The sequence below is a fragment of the Protomyctophum bolini genome, assembly GCF_963924005.1.
Source record: "Protomyctophum bolini genome assembly, chromosome: 12".
NCBI lineage: Eukaryota > Metazoa > Chordata > Actinopteri > Myctophiformes > Myctophidae > Protomyctophum > Protomyctophum bolini.
This window is the reverse complement of record NC_137873.1, coordinates 31,913,956-31,939,616: the sequence shown is the minus strand read 5'-3', so window position 1 is coordinate 31,939,616 and position 25,661 is coordinate 31,913,956. Positions and strand designations below refer to the sequence as shown.

At 39.2% G+C, this 25,661-nt stretch overlaps 1 protein-coding gene across 1 annotated transcript; it reads right to left on the bottom strand.

Moving 5' to 3' along the window:
* Positions 1-12,911: 12,911 nt before the first annotated feature.
* Positions 12,912-25,286, bottom strand: prkab2 (protein kinase, AMP-activated, beta 2 non-catalytic subunit). The gene is made up of 8 exons (XM_080777635.1): positions 25,207-25,286; positions 23,534-23,705; positions 22,690-22,844; positions 21,875-21,968; positions 21,075-21,186; positions 19,583-19,716; positions 18,822-18,890; positions 12,912-16,628 (listed from the first exon to the last, which is right to left on the bottom strand). The coding sequence occupies exons 2-8, from the start codon at positions 23,693-23,695 to the stop codon at positions 16,551-16,553; spliced, it is 804 nt and encodes a 267-aa protein (XP_080633761.1). The 5' UTR covers positions 23,696-23,705; positions 25,207-25,286; the 3' UTR covers positions 12,912-16,550.
* Between the last annotated feature and the right edge of the window lie 375 nt (positions 25,287-25,661).

Here is a 25,661-nt window from a genome sequence, read left to right as displayed (position 1 = left end):
TTTTGTCATTTCGTCATTTTTTTCAAATCTTCAAAAATGATGAAAAACTGCGCGCTATAGTATGCCGTACGATATGGGCTATAGCCCACGGTCCAAAATGATGAGAAATGAGGCTAACTTTTTTTTTCAAAATTTCAAAAAGCATGGGCTATAACCCATCGTTTTTGTCATTTCGTCATTTTTTTAAAATCTTCAAAAATGATGAAAAACTGCGCGCTATAGTATGCCGTACGATATGGGCTATAGCCCACGTTCCAAAATGATGAGAAACGAGGCTAACTTTTTTTTTCAAAATTTCAAAAAACATGGGCTATAACCCATCGTTTTTGTCATTTCGTCATTTTTTTCAAATCCTCAAAAAAGATGAAAAACGGCGCGCTATAGTATGCCGTACGATATGGGCTATAGCCAATGGTCCAAAATGATGAGAAACGAGGCTAACCTTTTTTTTCAAAATTTCAAAAAACATAGGCTATAACCCATCGTTTTTGTCATTTTGTCATTTTTTTCAAATCCTCAAAAATGATGAAAAACGGCGCGCTATAGTATGCCGTACGATATGGGCTATAGCCCACGGTCCAAAATGATGAGAAACGAGGCTAACTTTTTTTTTCAAAATTTCAAAAAACATGGGCTATAACCCATCGTTTTTGTCATTTCGTCATTTTTTTCAAATCCTCAAAAATGATGAAAAACGGCGCGCTATAGTATGCCGTACGATATGGGCTATAGCCAATGGTCCAAAATGATGAGAAACGAGGCTAACTTTTTTTTTCAAAATTTCAAAAAACATGGGCTATAACCCATCGTTTTTGTCATTTCTTCATTTTTTTCAAATCTTCAAAAATGATGAAAAACTGCGCGCTATAGTATGCCGTACGATATGGGCTATAGCCCACAAACCAAAATGATGAGAAACGAGGCTAACTTTTTTTTTCAAAATTTAAAAAAACATGGGCTATAACCCATCGTTTTTGTCATTTCGTCATTTTTTTTAAATCTTCAAAAATGATGAAAAACTGCGCGCTATAGTATGCCGTACGATATGGGCTATAGCCCACGTTCCAAAATGATGAGAAACGAGGCTAACTTTTTTTTTCAAAATTTCAAAAAACATGGGCTATAACCCATCGTTTTTGTTATTTCGTCATTTTTTTCAAATCCTCAAAAATGATGAAAAACGGCGCGCTATAGTATGCCGTACGATATGGGCTATAGCCAATGGTCCAAAATGATGAGAAACGAGGCTAACCTTTTTTTCAAAATTTCAAAAAACATGGGCTATAACCCATCGTTTTTGTAATTTCTTCATTTTTTTCAAATCTTCAAAAATGATGAAAAACTGCACGCTATAGTATGCCGTACGATATGGGCTATAGCCCACGGTCCAAAATGATGAGAAACGAGGCTAACTTTTTTTTCAAAATTTCAAAAAACATGGGCTATAACCCATCGTTTTTGTCATTTCGTCATTTTTTTTAAATCTTCAAAAATGATGAAAAACTGCGCGCTATAGTATGCCGTACGATATGGGCTATAGCCCACGTTCCAAAATGATGAGAAACGAGGCTAACTTTTTTTTTCAAAATTTCAAAAAACATGGGCTATAACCCATCGTTTTTGTCATTTCGTCATTTTTTTCAAATCCTCAAAAATTATGAAAAACGGCGCGCTATAGTATGCCGTACGATATGGGCTATAGCCAATGGTCCAAAATGATGAGAAACGAGGCTAACCTTTTTTTTCAAAATTTCAAAAAACATGGGCTATAACCCATCGTTTTTGTCATTTCGTCATTTTTTTCAAATCCTCAAAAATGATGAAAAACGGCGCGCTATAGTATGCCGTACGATATGGGCTATAGCCAATGGTCCAAAATGATGAGAAACGAGGTTAACTTTTTTTTTCAAAATTTCAAAAAACATGGGCTATAACCCATCGTTTTTGTCATTTCGTCATTTTTTTCAAATCTTCAAAAATGATGAAAAACTGCGCGCTATAGTATGCCGTACGATATGGGCTATAGCCCACGGTCCAAAATGATGAGAAATGAGGCTAACTTTTTTTTTCAAAATTTCAAAAAGCATGGGCTATAACCCATCGTTTTTGTCATTTCGTCATTTTTTTAAAATCTTCAAAAATGATGAAAAACTGCGCGCTATAGTATGCCGTACGATATGGGCTATAGCCCACGTTCCAAAATGATGAGAAACGAGGCTAACTTTTTTTTTCAAAATTTCAAAAAACATGGGCTATAACCCATCGTTTTTGTCATTTCGTCATTTTTTTCAAATCCTCAAAAAAGATGAAAAACGGCGCGCTATAGTATGCCGTACGATATGGGCTATAGCCAATGGTCCAAAATGATGAGAAACGAGGCTAACCTTTTTTTTCAAAATTTCAAAAAACATAGGCTATAACCCATCGTTTTTGTCATTTTGTCATTTTTTTCAAATCCTCAAAAATGATGAAAAACGGCGCGCTATAGTATGCCGTACGATATGGGCTATAGCCCACGGTCCAAAATGATGAGAAACGAGGCTAACTTTTTTTTTCAAAATTTCAAAAAACATGGGCTATAACCCATCGTTTTTGTCATTTCGTCATTTTTTTCAAATCCTCAAAAATGATGAAAAACGGCGCGCTATAGTATGCCGTACGATATGGGCTATAGCCAATGGTCCAAAATGATGAGAAACGAGGCTAACTTTTTTTTTCAAAATTTCAAAAAACATGGGCTATAACCCATCGTTTTTGTCATTTCTTCATTTTTTTCAAATCTTCAAAAATGATGAAAAACTGCGCGCTATAGTATGCCGTACGATATGGGCTATAGCCCACAAACCAAAATGATGAGAAACGAGGCTAACTTTTTTTTTCAAAATTTAAAAAAACATGGGCTATAACCCATCGTTTTTGTCATTTCGTCATTTTTTTTAAATCTTCAAAAATGATGAAAAACTGCGCGCTATAGTATGCCGTACGATATGGGCTATAGCCCACGTTCCAAAATGATGAGAAACGAGGCTAACTTTTTTTTTCAAAATTTCAAAAAACATGGGCTATAACCCATCGTTTTTGTTATTTCGTCATTTTTTTCAAATCCTCAAAAATGATGAAAAACGGCGCGCTATAGTATGCCGTACGATATGGGCTATAGCCAATGGTCCAAAATGATGAGAAACGAGGCTAACCTTTTTTTCAAAATTTCAAAAAACATGGGCTATAACCCATCGTTTTTGTAATTTCTTCATTTTTTTCAAATCTTCAAAAATGATGAAAAACTGCACGCTATAGTATGCCGTACGATATGGGCTATAGCCCACGGTCCAAAATGATGAGAAACGAGGCTAACTTTTTTTTCAAAATTTCAAAAAACATGGGCTATAACCCATCGTTTTTGTCATTTCGTCATTTTTTTTAAATCTTCAAAAATGATGAAAAACTGCGCGCTATAGTATGCCGTACGATATGGGCTATAGCCCACGTTCCAAAATGATGAGAAACGAGGCTAACTTTGTTTCCCAAAATTTCAAAAAACATGGGCTATAACCCATCGTTTTTGTTATTTCGTCATTTTTTTCAAATCCTCAAAAATGATGAAAAACGGCGCGCTATAGTATGCCGTACGATATGGGCTATAGCCAATGGTCCAAAATGATGAGAAACGAGGCTAACCTTTTTTTCAAAATTTCAAAAAACATGGGCTATAACCCATCGTTTTTGTCATTTCTTCATTTTTTTCAAATCTTCAAAAATGATGAAAAACTGCACGCTATAGTATGCCGTACGATATGGGCTATAGCCCACGTTCCAAAATGATGAGAAACGAGGCTAACTTTTTTTTTCAAAATTTCAAAAAACATGGGCTATAACCCATCGTTTTTGTCATTTCGTCATTTTTTTCAAATCCTCAAAAAAGATGAAAAACGGCGCGCTATAGTATGCCGTACGATATGGGCTATAGCCAATGGTCCAAAATGATGAGAAACGAGGCTAACCTTTTTTTTCAAAATTTCAAAAAACATAGGCTATAACCCATCGTTTTTGTCATTTTGTCATTTTTTTCAAATCCTCAAAAATGATGAAAAACGGCGCGCTATAGTATGCCGTACGATATGGGCTATAGCCCACGGTCCAAAATGATGAGAAACGAGGCTAACTTTTTTTTTCAAAATTTCAAAAAACATGGGCTATAACCCATCGTTTTTGTCATTTCGTCATTTTTTTCAAATCCTCAAAAATGATGAAAAACGGCGCGCTATAGTATGCCGTACGATATGGGCTATAGCCAATGGTCCAAAATGATGAGAAACGAGGCTAACTTTTTTTTTCAAAATTTCAAAAAACATGGGCTATAACCCATCGTTTTTGTCATTTCTTCATTTTTTTCAAATCTTCAAAAATGATGAAAAACTGCGCGCTATAGTATGCCGTACGATATGGGCTATAGCCCACAAACCAAAATGATGAGAAACGAGGCTAACTTTTTTTTTCAAAATTTAAAAAAACATGGGCTATAACCCATCGTTTTTGTCATTTCGTCATTTTTTTTAAATCTTCAAAAATGATGAAAAACTGCGCGCTATAGTATGCCGTACGATATGGGCTATAGCCCACGTTCCAAAATGATGAGAAACGAGGCTAACTTTTTTTTTCAAAATTTCAAAAAACATGGGCTATAACCCATCGTTTTTGTTATTTCGTCATTTTTTTCAAATCCTCAAAAATGATGAAAAACGGCGCGCTATAGTATGCCGTACGATATGGGCTATAGCCAATGGTCCAAAATGATGAGAAACGAGGCTAACCTTTTTTTCAAAATTTCAAAAAACATGGGCTATAACCCATCGTTTTTGTCATTTCTTCATTTTTTTCAAATCTTCAAAAATGATGAAAAACTGCACGCTATAGTATGCCGTACGATATGGGCTATAGCCCACGGTCCAAAATGATGAGAAACGAGGCTAACTTTTTTTTCAAAATTTCAAAAAACATGGGCTATAACCCATCGTTTTTGTCATTTCGTCATTTTTTTTAAATCTTCAAAAATGATGAAAAACTGCGCGCTATAGTATGCCGTACGATATGGGCTATAGCCCACGTTCCAAAATGATGAGAAACGAGGCTAACTTTGTTTCCCAAAATTTCAAAAAACATGGGCTATAACCCATCGTTTTTGTTATTTCGTCATTTTTTTCAAATCCTCAAAAATGATGAAAAACGGCGCGCTATAGTATGCCGTACGATATGGGCTATAGCCAATGGTCCAAAATGATGAGAAACGAGGCTAACCTTTTTTTCAAAATTTCAAAAAACATGGGCTATAACCCATCGTTTTTGTCATTTCTTCATTTTTTTCAAATCTTCAAAAATGATGAAAAACTGCACGCTATAGTATGCCGTACGATATGGGCTATAGCCCACGGTCCAAAATGATGAGAAACGAGGCTAACTTTTTTTTCAAAATTTCAAAAAACATGGGCTATAACCCATCGTTTTTGTCATTTCGTCATTTTTTTTAAATCTTCAAAAATGATGAAAAACTGCGCGCTATAGTATGCCGTACGATATGGGCTATAGCCCACGTTCCAAAATGATGAGAAACGAGGCTAACTTTGTTTCCCAAAATTTCAAAAAACATGGGCTATAACCCATCGTTTTTGTCATTTCGTCATTTTTTTCAAATCCTCAAAAATGATGAAAAACGGCGCGCTATAGTATGCCGTACGATATGGGCTATAGCCAATGGTCCAAAATGATGAGAAACGAGGCTAACCTTTTTTTTCAAAATTTCAAAAAACATGGGCTATAACCCATCGTTTTTGTCATTTCGTCATTTTTTTCAAATCTTCAAAAATGATGAAAAACTGCGCGCTATAGTATGCCGTACGATATGGGCTATAGCCCACGGTCCAAAATGATGAGAAACGAGGCTAACTTTTTTTTTCAAAATTTCAAAAAACATGGGCTATAACCCATCGTTTTTGTCATTTCGTCATTTTTTTCAAATCCTCAAAAATGATGAAAAACTGCGCGCTATAGTATGCCGTACGATATGGGCTATAGCCCACGGTCCAAAATGATGAGAAACGAGGCTAACTTTTTTTTTCAAAATTTCAAAAAACATGGGCTATAACCCATCGTTTTTGTCATTTCGTCATTTTTTTTAAATCTTCAAAAATGATGAAAAACTGCGCGCTATAGTATGCCGTACGATATGGGCTATAGCCCACGTTCCAAAATGATGAGAAACGAGGCTAACTTTTTTTTTCAAAATTTCAAAAAACATGGGCTATAACCCATCGTTTTTGTCATTTCGTCATTTTTTTCAAATCCTCAAAAATGATGAAAAACGGCGCGCTATAGTATGCCGTACGATATGGGCTATAGCCCACGGTCCAAAATGATGAGAAACGAGGCTAACTTTTTTTTTCAAAATTTCAAAAAACATGGGCTATAACCCATCGTTTTTGTCATTTCGTCATTTTTTTCAAATCCTCAAAAATGATGAAAAACGGCGCGCTATAGTATGCCGTACGATATGGGCTATAGCCAATGGTCCAAAATGATGAGAAACGAGGCTAACTTTTTTTTTCAAAATTTCAAAAAACATGGGCTATAACCCATCGTTTTTGTCATTTCGTCATTTTTTTCAAATCTTCAAAAATGATGAAAAACTGCGCGCTATAGTATGCCGTACGATATGGGCTATAGCCCACAAACCAAAATGATGAGAAACGAGGCTAACTTTTTTTTTCAAAATTTAAAAAAACATGGGCTATAACCCATCGTTTTTGTCATTTCGTCATTTTTTTTAAATCTTCAAAAATGATGAAAAACTGCGCGCTATAGTATGCCGTACGATATGGGCTATAGCCCACGTTCCAAAATGATGAGAAACGAGGCTAACTTTTTTTTTCAAAATTTCAAAAAACATGGGCTATAACCCATCGTTTTTGTTATTTCGTCATTTTTTTCAAATCCTCAAAAATGATGAAAAACTGCGCGCTATAGTATGCCGTACGATATGGGCTATAGCCCACGGTCCAAAATGATGAGAAACGAGGCTAACTTTTTTTTTCAAAATTTCAAAAAACATGGGCTATAACCCATCGTTTTTGTCATTTCGTCATTTTTTTTAAATCTTCAAAAATGATGAAAAACTGCGCGCTATAGTATGCCGTACGATATGGGCTATAGCCCACGTTCCAAAATGATGAGAAACGAGGCTAACTTTTTTTTTCAAAATTTCAAAAAACATGGGCTATAACCCATCGTTTTTGTCATTTCGTCATTTTTTTCAAATCCTCAAAAATGATGAAAAACGGCGCGCTATAGTATGCCGTACGATATGGGCTATAGCCCACGGTCCAAAATGATGAGAAACGAGGCTAACTTTTTTTTTCAAAATTTCAAAAAACATGGGCTATAACCCATCGTTTTTGTCATTTCGTCATTTTTTTCAAATCCTCAAAAATGATGAAAAACGGCGCGCTATAGTATGCCGTACGATATGGGCTATAGCCAATGGTCCAAAATGATGAGAAACGAGGCTAACTTTTTTTTTCAAAATTTCAAAAAACATGGGCTATAACCCATCGTTTTTGTCATTTCGTCATTTTTTTCAAATCTTCAAAAATGATGAAAAACTGCGCGCTATAGTATGCCGTACGATATGGGCTATAGCCCACAAACCAAAATGATGAGAAACGAGGCTAACTTTTTTTTTCAAAATTTAAAAAAACATGGGCTATAACCCATCGTTTTTGTCATTTCGTCATTTTTTTTAAATCTTCAAAAATGATGAAAAACTGCGCGCTATAGTATGCCGTACGATATGGGCTATAGCCCACGTTCCAAAATGATGAGAAACGAGGCTAACTTTTTTTTTCAAAATTTCAAAAAACATGGGCTATAACCCATCGTTTTTGTTATTTCGTCATTTTTTTCAAATCCTCAAAAATGATGAAAAACGGCGCGCTATAGTATGCCGTACGATATGGGCTATAGCCAATGGTCCAAAATGATGAGAAACGAGGCTAACCTTTTTTTCAAAATTTCAAAAAACATGGGCTATAACCCATCGTTTTTGTCATTTCTTCATTTTTTTCAAATCTTCAAAAATGATGAAAAACTGCACGCTATAGTATGCCGTACGATATGGGCTATAGCCCACGGTCCAAAATGATGAGAAACGAGGCTAACTTTTTTTTCAAAATTTCAAAAAACATGGGCTATAACCCATCGTTTTTGTCATTTCGTCATTTTTTTTAAATCTTCAAAAATGATGAAAAACTGCGCGCTATAGTATGCCGTACGATATGGGCTATAGCCCACGTTCCAAAATGATGAGAAACGAGGCTAACTTTGTTTCCCAAAATTTCAAAAAACATGGGCTATAACCCATCGTTTTTGTCATTTCGTCATTTTTTTCAAATCCTCAAAAATGATGAAAAACGGCGCGCTATAGTATGCCGTACGATATGGGCTATAGCCAATGGTCCAAAATGATGAGAAACGAGGCTAACCTTTTTTTTCAAAATTTCAAAAAACATGGGCTATAACCCATCGTTTTTGTCATTTCGTCATTTTTTTCAAATCTTCAAAAATGATGAAAAACTGCGCGCTATAGTATGCCGTACGATATGGGCTATAGCCCACGGTCCAAAATGATGAGAAACGAGGCTAACTTTTTTTTTCAAAATTTCAAAAAACATGGGCTATAACCCATCGTTTTTGTCATTTCGTCATTTTTTTCAAATCCTCAAAAATGATGAAAAACTGCGCGCTATAGTATGCCGTACGATATGGGCTATAGCCCACGGTCCAAAATGATGAGAAACGAGGCTAACTTTTTTTTTCAAAATTTAAAAAAACATGGGCTATAACCCATCGTTTTTGTCATTTCGTCATTTTTTTTAAATCTTCAAAAATGATGAAAAACTGCGCGCTATAGTATGCCGTACGATATGGGCTATAGCCCACGTTCCAAAATGATGAGAAACGAGGCTAACTTTTTTTTTCAAAATTTCAAAAAACATGGGCTATAACCCATCGTTTTTGTCATTTCGTCATTTTTTTCAAATCCTCAAAAATGATGAAAAACGGCGCGCTATAGTATGCCGTACGATATGGGCTATAGCCAATGGTCCAAAATGATGAGAAACGAGGCTAACCTTTTTTTCAAAATTTCAAAAAACATGGGCTATAACCCATCGTTTTTGTCATTTCGTCATTTTTTTCAAATCTTCAAAAATGATGAAAAACTGCGCGCTATAGTATGCCGTACGATATGGGCTATAGCCCACGTTCCAAAATGATGAGAAACGAGGCTAACTTTTTTTTTCAAAATTTCAAAAAACATGGGCTATAACCCATCGTTTTTGTCATTTCGTCATTTTTTTCAAATCCTCAAAAATGATGAAAAACGGCGCGCTATAGTATGCCGTACGATATGGGCTATAGCCAATGGTCCAAAATGATGAGAAACGAGGCTAACCTTTTTTTCAAAATTTCAAAAAACATGGGCTATAACCCATCGTTTTTGTCATTTCGTCATTTTTTTCAAATCCTCAAAAATGATGAAAAACGGCGCGCTATAGTATGCCGTACGATATGGGCTATAGCCAATGGTCCAAAATGATGAGAAACGAGGCTAACCTTTTTTTTCAAAATTTCAAAAAACATGGGCTATAACCCATCGTTTTTGTCATTTCGTCATTTTTTTCAAATCTTCAAAAATGATGAAAAACTGCGCGCTATAGTATGCCGTACGATATGGGCTATAGCCCACGGTCCAAAATGATGAGAAACGAGGCTAACTTTTTTTTCCAAAATTTCAAAAAACATGGGCTATAACCCATCGTTTTTGTCATTTCGTCATTTTTTTCAAATCCTCAAAAATGATGAAAAACGGCGCGCTATAGTATGCCGTACGATATGGGCTATAGCCAATGGTCCAAAATGATGAGAAACGAGGCTAACTATTTTTTTCAAAATTTCAAAAAACATGGGCTATAACCCATCGTTTTTGTCATTTCGTCATTTTTTTCAAATCCTTAAAAATGATGAAAAACGGCGCGCTATAGTATGCCGTACGATATGGGCTATAGCCAATGGTCCAAAATGATGAGAAACGAGGCTAACCTTTTTTTTCAAAATTTCAAAAAACATGGGCTATAACCCATCGTTTTTGTCATTTCGTCATTTTTTTCAAATCTTCAAAAATGATGAAAAACTGCGCGCTATAGTATGCCGTACGATATGGGCTATAGCCCACGGTCCAAAATGATGAGAAACGAGGCTAACTTTTTTTTTCAAAATTTCAAAAAACATGGGCTATAACCCATCGTTTTTGTCATTTCGTCATTTTTTTCAAATCCTCAAAAATGATGAAAAACGGCGCGCTATAGTATGCCGTACGATATGGGCTATAGCCCAATGGTCCAAAATGATGAGAAACGAGGCTAACTTTTTTTTTCAAAATTTCAAAAAACATGGGCTATAACCCATCGTTTTTGTCATTTCGTCATTTTTTTCAAATCTTCAAAAATGATGAAAAACTGCGCGCTATAGTATGCCGTACGATATGGGCTATAGCCCACGGTCCAAAATGATGAGAAACGAGGCTAACTTTTTTTTTCAAAATTTCAAAAAACATGGGCTATAACCCATCGTTTTTGTCATTTCGTCATTTTTTTAAAATCTTCAAAAATGATGAAAAACTGCGCGCTATAGTATGCCGTACGATATGGGCTATAGCCCACGTTCCAAAATGATATAGTATGAAAACACAGCGCACTTTCTCAATACACGCGTGCCTCCAAACATTTGCGAGCCAGTCGCGCAAAACAAACCCAAACAGGTAAATCACACAGCATGTTGCATCCTTCTCAATGTTGCTTGCTTAATCGTTCGTTTGATTTATCCATACATCGCCCTGTGTGTGTGTCGCGAACCGAAACAGGTAATCACACAGCATGTTGCATGCTTCTCAATGTTGCGTGCTTAATCATTTAATTTATCCATACATCGCAATTGCGCGTGTGCGAGCATGTTGCATGCTTCTCAATGTTGCCTGCTTAATCATTTCATTTATCCATACATCGCAATTGCGCGTGTGCGCTGAACCTGCACACTCATGCACTATCCATTCCATGCACATTATTAGTCGCCTATATTTACTACAGTAGACTATGCCTACACGCTGGCCCCAGTGTGTGTGTGTGTGTGTGTGTGTGCCCCTCCACCCTCCCCCATGGCGCTGGCGCTGTGGAATGTCCATCTAAAAAGGAACAGTGAACCTCACGACGGCCATTTACACAAAGCACGCCAATTGTTGCAGCCTACACAGATCTATTCAGGCCCATTCAATTAATCAATCACTACATTAGTTGCCTGTTCAATCTATCATCTTTTGTTTTACTCCCCGTTATATGAAGCATTAACACATATTATTATATATTTTGTAAAATGACAACCATCTGTGCAGACTTTTTCTGGTTGGAGGACTATGAAAAACTGGAATTATGTTTTAGGAAAGGTACTTTTGCTTTGGCAGACTTTTTATGCAGGGCGTGGGAAATAAGGCAGAATGTTTTGTTTGTGTAAAAAAAAAAAGGGAATATCAACAAAACATATCTGTTTATTGTACACAATGCAATATTGAATGCAATGATATGGTGTGTCCTGTAAGCCCATGTGGGCTGGGCGCCTTTGGTGCATGACACAAAAATAAAGAAATCTATCTATCTATCTATTCAGGCCCATTCAATTAATCTATCACTACATTAGTTGCCTGTTCAAAACTAAACTACACTTTATGAAATCATTGTTGCAGCCTACACACATATATTCAGGCCCATTCAGAACACATTTCCCAAATCTCAGTGATTTATCCACACATCGCTCTGTGTGTGTGTGTGTGTGTGTGTGTGTCGCGTCGCCCTCCAGCTGCAATTGCGAGTGTGCGCTGTGTGCAGGGCACACTACTGAGTTTAAAAACAGCTGAAACATGAAGTGGAGTCTGTCAACTCCCGCAATTTCCTTCTTCCCATATTGCGCTGCAACGACACTGGGATGAGCCCCCCGAAGGGGGGCGAAATTCTAGTTGAAGTAATGCACATCAGCGTCGGAGAGGAAGAGGCACTGTCAGATCAGTTACGCAACTTTTGGGAAATCGAATCCCTTGGAATCCACATGAAAGAAATGCATTCTGAGAAGGAAGACATGGCAGTGTATCCCAAGCCGTGCATATCCACGGATAGGCTATCCCAAGCCGTGCATATCCACAGCTTCCCAAGCTGTGCATGCCTATTCCCACTATAGGCTGAGGAAGAAATGACACTTGACAGTTTTCAAATCAGCCTCATGGTGGCGCTACAACAGGCCAAGTTGCGTCTCTCTCTCACACACACACACACACACACCCCACAGACAAACCCAAACAAACATGTTTAAATTAGGCCTACTCCTAAACATTTTGCCAAACATCACACACTCTCCCATCCTCCTGGTGGAGACCTGTGCCCAGAAGGGCACTTTTTCTAGATAATTTCGGCATCTCTTAGGGCCCATTTAGCATGCCAAAGTTGTGCTATTGCCATAGAGAATGCATTGGGCGTTTAAGTTAAATAACTCACAAACTACAAAACATTCCAAAGTAAAAGGTTCCGGGCATGTGTGTCCACAGTAAGCTGAATTATAAAGTGTGAATGGAGTTTCTAGGTGAAAGGGATTTTTTGACCAAAATGTTTTGAAAACCATGAAAAACGGCATACTTTAGTTATGTCCATTTTCATGTTTTTTTTAAACCATATAGTATGTAGTTGAAAACCATGAAAAATGACACTACAGAGTATATATAGTAGGCCCATGTAGTTTTTCATGAGACAAAATGAAGACTCAGCTAAATCATCTGTCTTTATTTGCAAACAAATACAAAATCATACCATCAGTGATTGTGAATTTTGGTGATCTGCTAAGCCTAAAGAAAAGTGTATAGTGGTAAATGTCAAGTTTTGGATTGAGACTAAAAAAACAAATCTAATAAATTCCATACTCCTTTTTTCTTTTCCAAACTTTCTATATCGCTTGGCTAGACATTCAAAGTATCATTATTATTGTCCTGCATTTTGTAATTTTTCACCAACATGACTAAGGTAGCCTCTTCCAGGAGTATCTCACGGCTTGATCAGTAGGCCTATACATAGCCTACAGTACATTCAAAAGGTGAATATTTGTAGTGGGATTTCAGAATTCTGTCCACAATAAATCAAATCAAAAAAGCAAATCTCTCCAATTCCACAATAACAGAAAATACTGAAACATGTACAGGAATACCCAACTAAATGTTCATGAAATGTACAAAAGCACGGCAACAATAAACAGCTTAAAAATGCATGGAACGAGAATGTTTCACTGCTACAGAACATGTTTATACATGGCTCCCACAATTTGTTATAATTATTATAATTTTTTTACCATAGAATCTTCAAATCAATTCCATAACTTTCCACAATATTACCAAAAACAATGCATACTTGCATAGTCATAACATTTTTTCTAAACATTGGATTAATTCCAAAGCTTTTGCTAGCCTGGAAAGCTTTATTGTTTTTCTAATTTCAAAATAATTTGAGAAATTGCATGACCGTGGGAACCTTGTAGTATAACAAAAATAAAAGAAGAGAAAAACACCATGTCCAACCTTCTGTTGCCGTCAGGCAGAAAGCTTGTATCTCAATGTTAATGTTTTAGACCCCCCCCCCCCCCATAAATGAATGCTCTACTTAATACAAGAATGTCACACTGTCACACACAAAGAAAGGAAGAAAACAGCAAATCTACAAAACATGCATCACGACACGGTGTGAGCTGTAGGGTCAGCCAGTTTCACCATTTGAAATCGCAAAATAAGGAACAGTCTTGGACAAACAAGGTTTCCGCCTGGCAACATGCGGTTGGATGGGGAACTTTGCATTGGGCATTACACACAGTCACATACTTCCTGTAGTAGTACTGCACATCAATCAAATGAGGACAAAGCAAATAATATAGAGGCTATAAACACCATAGCTGTTTGTACAACATTCATTAATAAGAATTTGATTCAAAACTTTTAAAAGCACAGGATCACACTTGTAAGTTGTGACATGCACAGGTCTAGTCATAATTCAGATATTCAATACATGCAAAAGCAAAACTATATATATATATAACACAAACAGTGCAATCCTATCTGATTAAATGGCTACAAACTCGAAAGCAGATTCACACAAAAACGCAGCACAGCAATCTCAACATTTGTAAAATGCATATTAGAAAACTACACAACCTAAAAAATGAAAAAAGAAGGGGGGGGGGGGGGGGGGGGGGGAGTAATCAGTAGCTACTACAATAGTATGCTGCATAGTGTAAAGCTGTCAACCTCTTGATTCATACTCCAGTGTACCAGTGGTGGAAAACACTGGCAAAAACAAAATGCTCAATCCCAGTAATTGATGTCAAAGACTTTCCATGAAATGTTCAAAAAGAAATAGCACTAATAGTGAAAATAGCAGATATACAAGCTCACAATGTGTTGCGATGTGACACGTTGTGAGCTTGTAGATCTACAATTTGTAATAGGGCTCAAGTGGTTATTTCATGAGGTACTTTACATCCCTCCTAGATGTGTGGTCGAGTCAAAAGTACATTATATTTGTCTTTGAAATGTAGAGGAGCGAAAGTATCCAAAACATACTCAAGTAATGTACAGACTCTCCCAAAACATTACTCAAGTACAGTACTCAAGTAAATGTAAATACACTTTGTTACTTTTCAGCTCGCGAGTTTCTAGATGGGCTACTTTTGGCGTGCCCCACCGTGTACGGCCGAGTACAAAGCAGGAGTCTCCTGCTCCTAACCCTCAGGACGGGTAAAGTGCTTACAGCGTTGTCGAGATAAAGGCAACGGCAGAATGAAAACAAAAAACGCAATTGGCAATCTTAAGGCTCATTCATAGTCTGGAGTTTCGCTGATGAGGTGACCACTGCTCCGGTGGTGAGGTAACCACCGGAGCTGAAATAACGTTGAGCGGTGGTGAGTAAAAACAGAGAGAAGGGCTGGGGCGGTGGTTTGCTCTTCACCGCGGCTCGTGACGTCATGTTGTATTTCGGTGATCACCTCACCACCGAAAATCCATACTATGAATGAGCCTTTAGTTTCTCCATTTTCTGTCCATAAGCCCTTCAAAGAGAGAACACGAGTCAATGTTAAAGTGGTGGGAGAGTGATTTTGGAATTGACGAAACGGTCAAACTCAAATTTGGGGGATTTGTAATCCTAGGCTCTCGTCTACAGCATTGTCTAATTGTAAAGGGATAAAGATACAAAAATAAAATGGGGCGAATGCCGCCCAGATTATCCGCTGAAATGAGCTCGCAACTAATGTTTAAAATGTACAGATTCCTTTACAGATTCATTTTTTTATAAAAAACAAAAAAAAGGGTCTCCCGATTATTATGAAATCCACCTGCCCAGGGAACAAAATGCCCAATTTCGTTTTTCTTACCCCCACCCTTTGTAACAGATTTGGCAATTACTAGATGCAATAAAATAAAATATCAACTAATCACATTTTTTTAGGGGAATTGTTATTATAAATCACAGAGCTATACTGTAATTTGGAGTAAATATGTCTGAGACTGTCGATGACTTTGAATGAGTCAGAATGTATTCAGATTAGAGCGTTAGAATGTATACTACGTTTCATTCTACAGCCCAGTGAATTGCACAAGGCACATGATCCTGTAAATCCATGTCTGCTGTGCTCATTGGGATCCAAGCTCAACCGGTGGCCATCGTATGGCCTTGATCAGACTGAAAACATTACAAACCATACAATTGTATCCGTTTCACAGAGAGGATGTGATGCGAGGACACAACACTGTAACAAATGGGCCGGTTCAGCCACTCCAATAATAACCACACTCGCAAAGTCTTTTAAAGCCATGATGAATAATGTACACACTTCCATACAGCTATGCCAGAAACAGGCCTAAATATAATCCTCAAAAAAAAACATTGACAAAACCAAATCAAATTGCCTTTATGCTTATGACCAATTAACATGCAATCGAATCTCCAGGAAGCGCACGCACGCAGTCGCATGTTACCCCTTAGTGAGGTCTGAGATTGTGGTTGAACTTCCAGCTCCTGCTTGCTCCGACAGTCAAACAAAATAAAGGCCTTCCCGGGACCCCAGCCAGAACCAGACGAACTCTCCAGACTGTGAAAAAAACGGTAGCTGCCTGCCTGCCTGTGGGAGACACAGGCTGGGTGTGGCGGATACACCCCAGAAAGCCCTCCTCGTCAGTGATACTTTTGCTCAGAGCCCAATGAAAGAGATAAATGTGCCCTTTTGAAATCTCGCCTCAGGTTCACAGCCGTCTGCATTTTGGATGACCCGTAAACTGTCCCTTTAGTGCAATATTTGGCTAAATGTGATGATAAAAAAAAGAGAAATCCAGTAGAATACAAACATGCCGTAGAGCGAGTTGGTGCGGTTTAGATGGGCTTGTAGAGCAGAGACGTGACGTATTTCTTCTTGTACCGGTGTGTTGCGCTGAGCACCATCACACCATCCTGCAGTTCAAACAGAAAAAGAGAAGTAGTGAGTGGAGCTAGGACGTACTGTAGCATACTGGCATAATTCCCCCTTCCCCAAGTTTATTGAGCATAGAAGGTAGCAGATCTACTAATAGGCGAGTGCGCTCACGGTGTGCAACTGTGAGTTTCCCGAACGCACCCCGTTTGAAAAAAATTGCCGGGGCGGTCGGATAAAAATGCCTTTTATTAAACAATGCGGAATGCAGCAATGCTAATCGCTGTACCAGCACATTTCTAACACCCATGGCCCACGTGGTGAGTACTTTATATTTGAAATCTGAATGTTTATGTACACGTTTTCACTGTAAATGTAGCGACCACGTAAAACAGGCTTCAGTTCCGTGATGACTGTCATGATTATGACAGTCATGTTTCAGGGCTAATGCACCTAAACTCACAAAAAGAAATAGAGAAAATAGCTGATCTACAAGCTACAAGCTTGAGAGAGGGGAGTTGCACCACTCGGTTCACACGGGTGTGATCTTTTTATTCTTTCACCATAGTAAATTCTGCATTCATGGTGTGGAGAGGGCAGCCTCTCAGTTGTTTTACAGAAGGGTAAAAGGGCAGGGGCTGAAGCCCCCTTGATGTCTATGTGTGCACGTCCCTGGAGCACATCTTCTCTTTCTCCTTTCTGGAAACAACCAAAACGATGGAGCTGGCACAAAAACGAATTTCACCAAAAACTGCGTGAACCTAGTCTCAAAAATCATTGGGAAGAAGAGACAGAAACATTTAAGCTGTATCTACAAGGAGGTACTTCGTAAAAAAGCTGTCAAGATAGCAAACGACCCCTCTCATCCACTCTGCAGACTGCAGGGAGTTCGAACTACTTCCCTCTGGTAGCCGGTACAAAGTACCAAAAGCTAACCGTAACCGTAACACTTAAAAAAATTCCTTCAGGCACTAAATGATACCATGTCTCGCTAGATTTGTTGTTTTCCCTTTGTATTTGCCACTGTTGTCCTGCACTTTTTTGCCATGAGAAAATAATTGTGTGTTGTTGCTGTTGTTGTAACCGTTTGTTTTTTACTGTTGTTGAGACCGAAGACAAATTTCCACACGTGGACAATAAATGAAACTAACTAACAATGGCAGACACTCGATCATTGTAGGTGCAGCTCCCCTTGCTCCATTACGAAGAGCCGGGAGGCTAAGCTTCACCTATCCTCTTACAGGCCGTTTACTGTAAACATTTGATTTATGATCTATGTGTTCTGGCACTGGGCTGGAGAGGAAGCGTATTGTGTTGCTCCTCTCGATTCCCACAATTAGACACACGTTTTCAGAGGAAGGGGTCCATAATAGCCTGGGGGTGGGTACTCCAGAGATTCCCTGTCAGGCAATGATGTTGAACTTTGGTAGAACCGTGGCTGTATACTGTAGCTGACTATCATATAATAATGCTCCTGTGCTCTGCGAATGGGGAACGGGGTGGCCCACTCTCTTGTTGCATAGAAAAATAGGTCTCAGAATTACACGTTTAGCACAAAGATTAATGCAAAGCAGATTATGCCAATATACTGTATATTTAAAAAAAGTCCTAGTATGTACCTTTTTCAGACATATACTGTAAGTATATGTCTGAAAAAGGTACATACTAGGACTCTTCTTTTTTTGTTATATCATCCTTGGCACTGAAAAGAAGCGCACAACATACTGTGATAGTTCACCAACATCAGTGTAACATGACATACGTTTACCAGAAGAAAAGGTAGAATCTGCTTTGTTTGAATTGGTTTCTGCTCTATAAATGTGATTTTTATTACTCATTTTTTTGCCATGCATTTAATTAATTCCAGTTCCTCACTTACAGGAACACCAGAGATAAATGTGATTGATAATATTGTATTAATAATAATAATAATAATAAATATTAATTAGTAATATTGAAATCATGGCCAGATGCCTACAATCCATGATTCTACAAAAGTTCAACATCACTAATCCTAATGTGAGATTAGCAACTACTGACACAGTTTTTAACGCTTTTAAGGCTGATATTACAAATGTAATCAGCAGTTCTAAAACCTTTTTTTTTTAAATAAATGACATGACTGACATTGCAACACTCTGCATGGCGACTTGCTCGGCGGTGCCTCTTGAAACCGTGTGCACCTTTTTCAATCTGACAAGGCCGTTATTTTGCCCGGTTCAAAGCCAACCTACCTTTATGGACAGGGCATACAGATGGTTCAGCATCACGTGGTTTGGTTCAGGCAAAAGTGCAGGGTCACACTGCCGTGTGTGTGTGTGAGAGAGAGAGAGAGAGAGAGAGAGAGAGAACTCAGTTATCAATTATATATATATATATATATATATATATATATATATATGACAAATTGCCTTGTTCCTATTGACAACAGAGCCCCACACACATCCATGTAACCGTTTTTGGCGATAATCTAATAATAACATTATTAATTGTGGTACGGAGGCGACCAAACGTGAAATAAACAGTGTGTACTCTGAACACAATCGTACTGTTGCTTTTGGCTGAGGCGTAATAGGTCAAAGTCCGTAGACTAATGCATGTCAAACTGGGGGTCCTTGAAATTAAACGGTTTGAGAATCACTGCTAGAGCCGTAAAAACTCTCTCTTACGGAGGGTCCCTGGCATATATTTTCTAATGGGGGTCCGCGGGCTAATAGGTGTCAATTTGGGGGTCCTTGGCATGAAAGAGTGCTACCACCATGGTGTGCTACCACAGCCATATGTTTATATATTGTGTGCTGTATTTTGTCCTACGGGGACTACAGGTTCAAGTACACAGTTGTTCCTCACTTAGTAAACGTTGTTTTCAAATATCCTTTGTATGATCCGGTTAATATTAACCTCGCAGCAATATTTAAAACAAAAATTACATTACGGCAGTTACATTTACATTCTGGGGTCATGAAAACGTTATAGACACAGAGAGGAGGCTTACAGATATGTTGGTGTCCTTGTTGAGGATGACTTGAAGCAGGTGAGGGGGGAGGATGGGTGGGGCTTTGAAGCGCTCCTCCGGTCTGAACATGTACTGCTCCTGACCGTACGGTCCCGGAGGCGAACTGGACAGATCTGTGGGAACAGAAACACAGGACTTCAAAATACATTCATGAAGCCATGTGTAAGAGCTGAATGTGGATATACTGTTACCAGCGCACTCTTACTCTTTTGGTGCATTGAAGGGTCTCACTCTCAACCAGAATGATAAGATCAAGGATTTTGAGCCTAGAGCTTTAGATTCTGGCCCGAGCCCAGGGCAAATTTGTCACATATTTGTTGTGCTTTGGGCAAGGCTACGTTTATAATAGCAGCGCAGCCTAGGACATTAGGACCCAGGAGCAACTGTGGGGCAGCTGCCGCCAGTGTGCAGCGAGCGAAGCAGACGGACAGACAGACAGACAGACAGACAGACAGACAGCCTCTAATGAGACAGAGTGTTAGAGCTACAGTAGATAAAGTAAATGATAAACAAAAACAATCACACCCGTGTGAACTGAGTGGTGCAACTCCCCTCCCCCCCCCCCCCCCCCCCCGCCTCATCTCTCTCTCTCTCTCTCTCATTAGCAGGCAACAGTGCAGCACTCTCTCTCTCTCTCTGTTTCTGGCACAACAGCGCCCCTACTGGTACTCATAGTCATACTGGTGCTCATAGTCACATAGGTGGACTACCACGTAGGTAGGTTAACGTCACATAGGTGGACACGGACATTGCTGTTCCTTGGAGTGGTTGCACCACTCAAAAATCCCCCTTTTTTTGCTTGGCCTTTCCTTCTTCAGCGACTAACTGTCTCTTTCCTAGTCTAAATCTACGGCGCTCTCCATGGTTTTGATCATAGCGGCAATGTTCCGTCTTCATTTCTGACTTAACCTAGCATCTCGTTTGGAATATAAACGCTTCTAGAGAGACTTTAGATGTGACAGCTCGAGGTAGTAACGGAAGATTATACTTGCCGGTTTTGGGGGGGGGGTAATGGAACTCGGGCACGGTAAAATCTGCCTCATCTGCCGGGCATTATAGCGCCATTATTTTTGAGTGGTGCAACCACTCTAAGGAACAGCAATGTCCGTGTTCACCTATGTGTGGTTCACCTATGTGTGGTTAACGCACCTATGTGACGTTAATGAGCCAGTACAATGCGTACCAGTAGGGGCGCCATTGCCAGAAACAGAGAGATAGTATTAGTGCTGCACGCACTGTTGCCTGCTAATGAGAGAGAGAGAGAGAGAGGGGGGAGAGAGGGACAGATGAGAGGAGGGGGGGGAGAGGGGAGTTGCACCACTCAGTTCACACGGGTGTCATGTTTTTAAATTCCCGGTGCATTCAAGGTCAACAGCAAACGTGGCTGTTGAGATCGGCCAATTTTGACCAAAGAGGTGTGGTGTGATAAAAAGAGCATGACCAAGTGGTTTCAGTGATTAAAGCAGCTGACCTGAGTCCAGAGACTCCAGAGAGTCCACCTGCAAGGCGTCAAACACCTCGAAGTCAGACTTCTTCACCTGGATGAGGTTGTTGATGGTGCCCAGCTGACTGGTTACCACCGGCTGCACACAGGGAACCAACACAATGAGCCACACCACTGATACATTATATACATGTCACAGAACGACTGGAAAACCAGTCACAATCAGCCACATCACTGATATATACATGTCACAGTACGACTGGAAAACCAGTCAGATGGAAAACCGACGGGAGGCGCGCCACCTGAAGGTGATTTTAGCCATGGGAGCAGTGTTGATTTCGTCAAACGAGGAAAACGAAATGGAAATTACATGAAAACTAATCTATGATGACTAAAACTAAGACTAAATGTATTGACAATATCGTCAACAAATAGAAACTAGACTAAAATGTCAGGAAGGGACTAATGGACAAGAGATCCAGTATAAGTCATTTTACACCTGGTTGCATGCTGAAAATAGCAAGCTCACAACGCGTTGTGAGCTTGTAGATCGGCTATTTTCAGCAAGTGTAAAATCAGCCATTACGACAGCATCAACTGTAGATTTAGTCGACTAAAATCTTATGATATTTAAACATTCCAGGTGACTAAAATGTGACTGAAACTAAATGAAAACTATTCAAGAGACTATGACTAAAACTAAAATCAAAATTTGCTGCCAAAAACAACACTGCATGGGAGGCACCACAGAGCGAGCTCAGGCAAGCGAGACGCCGTAGCGAGTGTTTCATGTATTCAATGTAATGCTGTACTGTTATGTACTGTACCTCTGATGGGTCGTGGACCCACTGTCCGTCCACAAAGAACTTGTACTGGTGCTCTCCTTCTGGAAGGTCCAGGATGGCGACAAAGTCATTGTGGCTTTTGGAAAGATTGGAGATAAACCATTTATGCTTGTGCGTAAAGTATAAATCTGTAATAAATAAGCAACAAAGTATAAAGCTGTATTAAATCCAAGTATGAAGTACTTGCTCATCTGGCAAAGCTTCCTTACATAATGGTACAATTTTTATTTCATGGAAAAATCTGTAGTTATACTGGAATATTACATGGTAAAATAAAGAGTAAATTACCACTGAGGATTTTACTGTATAGAATCGCAGTGCATACAGCACTGGTTCCCAAACAGCTGGTCCGGACACATTTTTATGGGTCCCGTTATTTTATGTTTCCAATTAATTAATTCCCAAGAAAGAAATTGTCGTCATGAATTAATTTCAGTAATTTCATGAAGAAATAAAAGAAAATTCCAAGAAATGCCATATTTGAAAACAAATGTTTAAGAAGTAGTGAAACATTTACACTAGTTTAGCTATTGAAAGATAGCAGATCTACAAGCTCATAGCGCGGCACTGATGAACAACATGTGGCACAAATCTTTGAATATATTCTTTCAGAGCGAACGTTTTTAACTAAAATCTTTGCCTCTGGGGGGGGGGGTCCCTGGAACAACATATTTTCAGATGGGGGTCGGTGGCCAAATACATAGTTTCTGGGGTCCTTGCCATGAAATATTGAGCACCACTGCACTGTGCGAAGTCAGGTCTAAATGGGTTAAACGTGATAGAGTTGTGGCGTTTACCTCTTATTGAGGGGGATCTTGGTGTTCCAGTTGTTAAAGGAGCCTGCTATGTAGACCTCCTTCCCCCCACCGGCCCAGCGGATGACCGTGGGTCTGGCCTGAGGAGGACCCGTCTTCACCAGATCATCCAGGTCCGGATCCTTCTCTCCGGATGTCTGCAGTGAGAAAAACGCATACTAAATAACTATAGCACTACGTATATACAGCAGGGGTAGGAAACCTCATGCACGGGTGCCAGCTTTGGCACAGGGGAGGGTGATCACTGGAACACTGGCATAAGTGTGAGAGAGATGATTTTTGGTTTAAAATGCAAATATTAAAAAATATGTAGTCAACTAAATTAAGTTTCCTCAAATCTGTATGCAATTTACATCCTGCACATAATTCTACATTCATTCAAACTCTGAACTCTGACTGGGGAGGAAGTCTGAGAGATAGTTGGGTTATTGCTCTTGGCCTGGGTCTAATTATCATTACATCCTGATGTGAAAGAAAATATTTCAGAAGGAGAAAACAGTCAAAATCAGTTGGAAATATAACATTTTGATGTGGTTCATAGCCTAATTAAACGTCATGTTGATATGGCACACTGACAATCAAGACAATAAAAACATGGCACTTCATGTTAAAAAGGTTACCGACCCCTGATATACAGTACAGTACATGCATTAACACTGAGAGTTGCCCACCTGCCCCTGGAAGGTAAATTAAACTTTTGTGCAGGTGGAATTTGTTTTCAGGTTCACCAGACATCTGTCTAAACACCTGAACGTGGCCAGAGCACTCTGTCTTCTGGTCTGTGGAATGAAAAATAAGAGCACTTGGTTGGTGGCAGGCACTGTACCTTGGACTCTGGGCCGTGGGTGTTGAAGATGTTGGGGTCATCGGTGCTGTCCACCATGATCTTGCCGCTGGGTTCATGGTCTTTGTGGCTGCCGCCACTGTCGGAGCGGTGTGTTTTAGCACCGTGGCGGTCCCCAGACACTCTGTCACTGGTGTTACCCATGACGATTTAGCTGTAAAACATCACACACTCCGTCACTGGTGTTACCCATGACGATTTAGCTGTAAAACATCACACACTCCGTCACTGGTGTTACCCATGACGATTTAGCTGTAAAACATCACACACTCCGTCACTGGTGTTACCCATGACGATTTAGCTGTAAAACATTGACACTGTCAATGGTGATACCCATGATCATTTAACTAGCGCATTTTAGACCTGAGGGCCAATTCTAAAAATGCCTTCTAAATGTTTTCTGATGAACTTCAAATATGTATTCAAAGTCATTATAAAAACAAAATTGTTACTATATAAAATAGCAACAAACAACTATCCCAAAAGGGGTCTTGAAAGGGCCATGGCAATAAAAAACAAAATCACACTTGGGGCACTTCCACGTATCATCATACATCACATGTATGAGTCAATCAGCTGAGCACATTCAGTGCTCATACAGACAGACAGGGGCTCATACAGACAGAAAACAATGCTTCAATTGTGGAATGTGTCTTTCCTGCAAATTAAGATTATTTAACATATAAATTGTTAGACATGAATCATGATTGGTCTAATCTGGTCACTCAACTCTGCTAGCATGGTAGCCCCTCTCGGAACCCCCCGTAAAGATTCTGACATTTGGATGTCTTGGGCTAACGAACTGAAGAGGGACCCTCCGTGAAGACATCCAAATGTCAGAATCTTTACGGGGGGTTCCGAGAGGGGCTACTAGCATGGCATGGCCAGCAGTGTAGATGTGGCAGTTCTTTTCCATGGAGCAAACAAACAACAAAAATCCCACTTTGAATAGTTGAGATTGGTCAACCACAACTCTGGGGGTGAAGGAAATCAAATTCAAAGTGAGGATCGAGGAGTGCCAGAGTCCAGACCGATCTGCCCCAAGGCCAGGGCTATTTGTTTTGGCTGTGGAGGATCCATCTGGTCAGGATACAACTCTGCAGCTCTATTTCTATTTTCTAACATGACAGCATCAGCAGAATAAGAAACAAATAAACCTTTGGGGTCACTATAGCAGGTCGATATTGAAAATCGTATCGAATGGGGGTCCGTGACCTAATATGCAATTAATATTTATTGAAATGAATAAGGTTTGAAAACATCAAACTAACCGATCGAGAAACAAGTTTCAGCTGACCGTGCATCGTCATAGCTAACAGTAATCCTACCTACCTACCTTATTATATACACACACACACACACACACACACACACACACACACCGACAAACAACCACTACAAATGAACACAAACACAGTCAATAAATAATAAACATCTTTTTAAATCTAGCCCCGTTCGAAGCTCACAATTATATTTACAGCTACAGCTTTTCTCGGACAGGACACAACGTCTATTTTTAGCATCGCTCAATTAGCTAGAATTATCCAGTAAGACTAAACCACCGATAAATAAATAAACATCGCAGCTCAAGCAACACATTAAAATACTACGTTGTTGTCGTCAAAGCAAAACCATTGTGAAACAACTCAACTCACCCGTAAATAATGTTTGTTTATTTTTGTTTACTAGACCCTCTCTCCTTCAGCATGGAGTTCTAACTACGGCGCCCGGTTAGGACAATCATGACGTGCGTGCGTGTGGCTTATTCTTGACCAGTGCTCCATTTAATGGCCAACACCGCCCTCCAGCGGACATTTACGGAGTAATATTTGAACGTGGGGCCACTATTTCCAAACTCATTCCAGGAGGCTGCATTGCTGTACGGCAGAAACTTCTAATATCTCTATATTTTTGAGGGGCCCTGCGCTAGCCCCTCCTATATACTGGTTTAATGTTTGTCTTTAGTTCAATGTTTGTTTAAAGGGTAAGACCACTTTTTTTGAGGTTTGGGTTGTGTAGTTACTTTGCCATGATGCAACTCCAAATGTGGACAAGAAATAAGAAATAACTGCTCCAGTGATTAGAAATTGATAATTCAAAATATGCTCCT